Raw genomic sequence first — 7,500 nt, 5'->3', positions numbered from 1 at the left:
TTCATTACATTCAGTGAGGTGGTGTCCTGGGGTCCGTTCTTCGTACCTCGCTTAAATGATCTAAAATGATTTGGCAGATCCTGGATCTTTTAAAGGGCACCTATGGTAAAAAATCTATGTTTGGACAGACATATGTGCATGTATGGTGTATAGACCGTCATATTGGGGTGATATAAACACACCCAGTGCTTTTTTTTCAATTTAACAACATAAAAACGGTGGACCAATTGGAGCGGTTTTCAAATCGACCGCAACTTTACGTAGGAGAGCGGTCCCCCCGCCCACCAATATTGATTGACAGGCGCGTCATCATATCCTCAGTTTGTTGATTCACGTCCGCCATTTTCAGCGTTGGTCGAAGCGATATCACTAAAGGAACATTCTCTATTTTAGATGCAAGGCTCATTGGGCTCAACACAAGAGCTATATTCTCCACATTATCGCTCTAATGGCTCGTTTCCACTGACTGGTACGGTACGGTACGGTTCGGTTTGGTACGGGTCACCTTTATTAGGCTTGCGTTTCCACTAACAAGGGTACCCTTTTGGTGGGCGTGGTGTATGACAGAAAGTTTCAGTCGACGTCATTCTCGCTCGAGAAAATGTCTACAATAAAGCTGTACGGGTCACTTACATATCATATGAGAAGCACTTCTTACAACACAGATGCTTCATACACATAAATACTTGTGTAGAAATGTTTATTACTAACTTTTCAATGAACATGAGTTGATTATAACTGCAAATCAAAGACAGTGTGAAACAGCCTACTGTAACGTCTGTAATTATATTAAATAACTAAATAAATGAACATATATAAACACATACAGACCCTTACAGTCTCCCATATGTTCCCAACTACAGAAGAACTACATAAAGTAGACATTTCGCCCGTATTTAATGTGCTCCTTTTTTCCAGCTTCTCCTTTGTTTCTTCACGCTTCACTCTCGCGTTTGTCAGTGTCTGACAGGATCGGGTTTCAAAAGCACGTCAATAATCAAGCGCAGGTTATTATCATCAGCTCAAGAAGTTTGTTATTTCAGATATAATGTTAGACGCGCGGCGAGCGCTAGCAAGAAAGCGAAACCGCTCGCGCCTCAGACTGGCTCGTAAAAAACTACGGGCACAGGGTAAATCTGCTCTTCTTCTTGGATTTGTGGCTGTTTATCAAGACGACGACAAGGTTTGTTTGAGCCCAGATCGACCATGGCTCGTTATTATATGTATTTATAATTCCGCTAAAATCTCTCGCTGTGTTTTTCAAACATGGCGGGTTTTTTGTTTTCATTCTGGCTTGTTGCGTAAGCGAATGACGTATCTCTGTAAACCAATAGCGTTCAGCTGCGCGTGTGGCTCCGCCTTTTGGTGTTTGGTACCCTTTCGAAAGGGTGCCGAAAAAGTGGTGCGGTACGGTTCGGTACGCTTTTTGACAGTGGAAACGGCCATAAAAGCGTACCAAACCAAACCGAACCGTACCGTACCACTCAGTGGAAACGGGCCATAATCTGAATTATTGGTTGTATCTTTAGGTAGGTTTGCAAACATGTGTACTTCTCATTGAGTCTACCTTATACTTCAGCCGTTTGCATTTCTCGCAATCACAGAAGCTCCCTGTGATCTTAACTAGCATGCGTTTTAGACTTCTAAACATCGGTTTCTATCAGGGTACACTCAAGTCGATGGCTGGACGCCGCGGACCGCTGCAGAAACCTACATTTAGAATTCAAAAATGCATGGCGCGACGATTCGGCACACTTCATGTTTCTGGTTCGCCACAGAGAGTGTCTGGTGTGCCGTGTCGCGGCTTCAAGCGGCGCATCCGGTGCCTCAGTCAAAGTTAATTCAGTGTGCGTGGTTATTAGTTTCTGTGCACAAGCTCGGCACTTGAAACTAGCACACAGTTGGCTGTAAAACTGTACAAAGACACATATGATTTTGTACTCTCTGCTTGGTCTGTGTCAGAGTCGTACATGTAGCTCACTATAATTGTTAATAATCACAAATCTCAAGGAGTCATTATTTAAAGATTATGACTTAAGCATTTTGTTTTAACTTAGACTTTCTGTTCTGTCTTTTTTCGCTGTCTCGGTCACTCGCGGTCCAATGTGCGCGCTGCATGTGAAGAAACAACAAGGCAATATATTGACTTATAGCCTATAGGCTCCTATAGTATATAATAATTTAGTTTTTTTTTTTACATACAGTATTGCATTAGCCTAATTTGCATAGATGTTTTATAGTTTCTAAAATTAACGCCTCAGTTTTGGTGCGAATTTTAAAAAACGCATCTTTTATAAGAACTATTATAAATAAATTTAATTTTCTAAATGAAAATAAGTTGGTTTGTTGGTTGTACATGCTATATGCTTTTTTAAATGGCGCATTCCCCAGCCTTAGGCTACACACGCTCCTCATGTCTGTTGTTACAGAGATGACATGCAGACAAATTAACGGCAGGTGTTTAGAATAGTTCTCTTTAAGCCATACATATTATGACTTCAATTAAAAATTATTTTTAGAGTCTATTCGATTTGAATTTCGTACCTGTATGTGTTCTGTTGTTCATGCAGGCTTAAATGCCATTCATTATTTTTTACGGTATTTCTTTAGTTTCATATATAGGACTATTCCAGGAATGAATTATTCCATTTCATAATCAATTATTAAAGTACAACTTTAATTAAAACAAGGGTATGCATTAATAAGACGTGGTCGTGGAAGCATAATTCGAGTTATGTTCAGAGCTCCTTGTTTAAAATAGGCTAATAGTCAGTTTAACTATGTAGTATAAGATAACACACACAGCTGCCTAAACAAATGGGCTAAAAAATATACAGTTGATAACTTAGGCCTATTAAATTCTTATTAAAAAACTGTACTGAAAGAAAAGAGGCCGCTTTCACACCGCTTAGCTCACGTGCTCTGGCTACTACAGTATATAACTGCCTCCTGCTGGCCATGTATTTCTTGTGTTAGACCCATAGACTGTAAAATATATGGACATAGTATCCGTGACGTCACCCATAGGTTTCTGAAGAGTGCAAATGAAGCTACAAGTAGGCGCGGCCAACCATCGCCATTTTGTTCGCGTGTTATCGCACCCACGGCGGGATACCAACCAGGGGAAAGAGGCGGAGAGTGAGCGGAGATACAGACACCTGCTAGCACTTTGCTTAGACCTGGCAGACAGACTTTACTTTAGGAGAAACGCTTGATGCTTGATACTTTATTACCTGCGGCTCGTTTGTGTTCTGACCACATGTGCTTGGCTGTACACTATATCAATAAAGTGTTTAGACTTTTAAAAACACTGTAGTAATACAGTGAGCCACTAAGCATTGTTCTTATGATGTTTTTCTACAGGAGGAAAACGCAAATTACTTCCAAACACTTCAAATATAGTCTGTGTTAGTAAATCCAAGACTATTGATGAAATCCAGCATAACACTGTATGATAACGCTTCAGAGGACTGTTCTAGAGCCTACAGCTAATCAATCTGTCACATTCTGGAGTGCTTTACGGGTCTAAAGAAAAATACTAATGATAAATGACCTTGAATAAAACAAATACATTTATAGAGATGGTATACAAGTATATAACTTTACTCACATGGGAAACGGAGACCACATGAATGGTTTGTGAGCACAATTAAATGCACACAGCATCCCATATCATCTGATAATTGTAAGAAATAAGTCCAAAAGGCAGCTGACTGTGTAAAGCCACATAAAACAACACAAACATACAATAAATATGCTGAGATCAGTGGCTAATCTGCCGGATTCAGCTGAGGTGAAGTGACGGCGACCAGCAAGACCTAGCTGTCACTCAAGTGGCCACGCCCTTAATTATGCAAACCTAATATAACCTAATATAAAGGAAATGGATGAGTTATAAAAAAATTCACCCCCTCACAGTTGTCATGGAGGGTAATAATAGCTATATGAACCAAAATCGTTCTTTGTACCAGGCTGTAAACACCTTTTTTTCTGCTGTAAAATTGGCCATTCTAACAGTGGGCTCAATTGCAATTTGCTCTATTATGGAGCCAGGACTAGCGGAATTTTGATGAATTGCAGTTTCAGTTACTTCCGTATTGGCTTCCCGATGGAGAGCGGGAGGTTGCCACTTGGTTAGACCATGTTCTGCTTTACTGCAGTTTACTGCGGAGACGTGGGATATTTCTTTATTTCTTAATTCACTCACGCATTCTCAGTAGCCATATCTGTATTTGTAAATATATATATACTGTATATTGTAAATATGTGTATATATAATGTATATTTTTTGTTTATGTAGTTAAAACAGTAAACAATTTGCATATTGCAATAATCTCTCTCTATATATATGTATATGTTTAATGTATGTATACGTTATATGTGTATTATTATTATGTTATTGTTTACTTTATTTTTCCACTTATTTTAATATCCCTTCATTTCTTTTGTGTTGATATGTGTGTGTGTAATCAGAATCAAAAATGCTTAGGTGTTTGCGCACACTTGGCAAATAAAGCTCATTCTGATTCTGATTAATGTGTCTGTCTTTCTGCTGTTGTTCTGCTGCTTTTTGCTCATTTTCTTGTTTTCTCTGTTAATCAGATCCAAGTTGTGAGTTTTGCCACTGAACACAACTGGGATTCCCTGGACTTCTACGACGGCGCAGACAACAATGCACCCAGACTGGGCAGCTATTCAGGTGAGCTTTCGGATAATAGAATAAAAAGATTCACTGTCATGTTTTATAGACTGAAATCTCTAGACTGAACAAGTTTTCCTTTTACTAAAAGTACCCAACTCATTACAGTATGTACTGCTTATGCATGTCTGTACACGAGTTGGTTAATTATTTTTTTTTAATTATATAATTATAAATATATTTTTAATAATTTATCTAAATTTTTAGTTCATAGTTACAAAATATATTTGTGTGCACTGTGTATATTTTTGTGTATGTAAATATACAGTTGAAGTCAGAATTATTAGCCCCCCTGAATTATTAGCTCCCCCTGTTTATTTTATCCCCAATTTCTGTTTAACGGAGAGTTTTTTTTTAACACATTTCTAATCATAATAGTTTTAATAACTCATTTCTAATAACTGATTTATATTATCATATTAAATATTATTATATTAAATGATGGTTTGTTCTGTAGACTATCGAAAAAATATATAGCTTAAAGGGGCTAATAATATTGACCTTAAAATAGTTTTTAAAAAATTAAAAACTGCTTTTATTCTAGCAGAAATAAAACAAATCAGACTTTCTTCGGAAGACAAAATATTATCAGACATACTGTGAAAATTTGCTCTGTTAAACATCATTAAAGAAATATTTAAAAATAAATAAAAGAGGGGGGGGGGGGCTAATAATTCTGACTTCAACTGTATGTATGACTATATTGTATTAAATATTTGATTGAGTTTATATATATAAATATATTTATATAATACAAATTATCTAAAATTATATATGGAATTATATTTAATTTATATATTTTTGTATTTTATGTACAGCATGTGTGTCTATTTATACGTGCTGTATATACGTACATTTGCATATATTATGTAAATACAAAATTTTATCTCGGATGCAATTAATCGTAACTAATCGTGTGTGCAACCCATTAACCTACTGCACCCAACCCACTCTGAGCTGGTTTCAAGCCGGTGATTCATTGTATGGGAGTCGGTTGCTCTAACAAGGAGGCTAAAGGCTATGGCCTCAAGCGTCTGTTACTAGAGCACCTTTTTAGAGGTCAGAGGAGTGTAGCACTTCGCTAGCTGGCCTCCATTACAATCACCACACCTAAACCTCACTCCCATCCCGGACGAGCCCCCACATGTAATCCACCGGTCCTATTGCACCCAACCCGGTCTAAGCTGGGATCGAACCAGTGATTCATGGTATGGGAGTCGGTTGCTCTAACACAGAGGCTAGAGACTATGGCCTCTAGTGTCTGTCGCTAGAGCACCTTTAGAGGTCAGAAGAGTGAGGTTTACATGCACAGCACTTCGCTAGATGGCCTCAGTTACACTCATCCACCACTCTCTCTGTAAACCTCACTCCTATCCCGGACGAGCCCCCACATGTAACCTACCGGTCCTACTGCGCCCAACCGGGTCTGGGTTGGGATTGAATTGGCAATTATTTTTATGGGAGTTGGTTGCTCTAACAAGAAGGCTAAAGACCATGGCCTCTAGAATCTGTTGCTAAGGCACCTTTAGAGGTCAGAGGAGTGAGGTTTACCTTCATAGCACTTCGCTAGCTGGCCTTCGTTCCATATATATTTATGTTGTCATTATTCAGAAATACATCAATGTCATGATTGGCCAGTCAGTATCAAGCATTCTCAAGCAGAACATTATAAATCAGATTTTAATTAGATTAGCAGGATATTGCATTAGCAGTACATTTCATTAGTCCTTTCAAACCAAACGATCTTTGCTCTCAGTCTGTACAAGAATTAAATTCAAATGAAAACATAAGAGATTCCTCGCCTCGAACCTGATATCACTAATTGAGTTGCACCTTGAAGAAAGTCAATCGTTTGTAATTCTTCGAGCCAGCAAACTTGGAGACGGCACATCTTGCTGTTTTTGGCTAGCTAATTAATTGCTATGTCTGGCAGCACATCTAATGGGCACTGCACCTCACCGCTCAGCACTTCATTTGTTTGTACACAGAGGAAAATGGACTGATGCTAACAGCTTGTCATTTCTGAGGCCCGATGGCTCAGTGGGTTGTGTATGGAAGGCCAACAGGGCCAAAAGTCAATAAACAAAACTTAATGGTCAACATGGCCTTGCGAATGAGCACAAAAGCAAATGGAATTGTTGTTTTTGAGACGGTATTTGCATATGCTAAACATTGAGATAAATGTGTAGAAATATCAACTGCTATGTTTATTGTTGAAGGATATCATAAGACTAACCTGCAAACATACATATGGAGGGTGCAAATTACAGGGGGATAAACCCTCCTAATTAACAGTTGATCCCCCTGAAGTACATCAAAACAAGATGTATGGGGGAGTCGGCCCTTTATTAGTGAGAAATAGTTTTATTGATCTGTATCTTAAATGCTAAAATTATTAAATAAAATAAAACATAATATGAATATACATTTGACCTCCCCTATAACAGTTCAAACCATTGGAAATGCATAATCGCACCAGTCTATGTGACAAAACATTCATTCGACTGTCTGAATGCGGCAGATCTAAAGCACTGTTGAAGATCGTAAGTGTTCACATCACACATATCTCGTAAAATTGGTGTTTGTTTCTTTATATAGCCTAAAAGTAAAGTCAAATTAGATGCATAATTTGTATAATGGGAGCTACAGTAGCCTTTCAAATAGCTAATCAGAGGTTACTGTAGGTCAGAATACACTAAATATCCCTCAAAACACTGAAAACATGAATATGTTTTTATTAAAACATGACTAAATAAATTCACTGAAGAATGTATTACACAAAAACTAACATCACCAAAAAA

General features: G+C 38.0%; 1 protein-coding gene across 1 annotated transcript in view; it reads left to right on the top strand.

The window, feature by feature from the left end:
• csmd3b (CUB and Sushi multiple domains 3b) overlaps positions 1-7,500 on the top strand; it is a 1,051,207-nt gene that overhangs the window by 759,554 nt on the left and 284,153 nt on the right. The window contains exon 36 of the mRNA XM_056479206.1: positions 4,603-4,699. Coding sequence (XP_056335181.1) covers positions 4,603-4,699 — 97 coding nt within the window. The remainder of the gene's footprint in view (positions 1-4,602; positions 4,700-7,500) is intronic.

The sequence above is a fragment of the Danio aesculapii genome, chromosome 19 (genome assembly GCF_903798145.1).
Source record: "Danio aesculapii chromosome 19, fDanAes4.1, whole genome shotgun sequence".
Taxonomy (NCBI): domain Eukaryota; kingdom Metazoa; phylum Chordata; class Actinopteri; order Cypriniformes; family Danionidae; genus Danio; species Danio aesculapii.
This window is presented reverse-complemented; position numbering and strand designations above follow the sequence as displayed.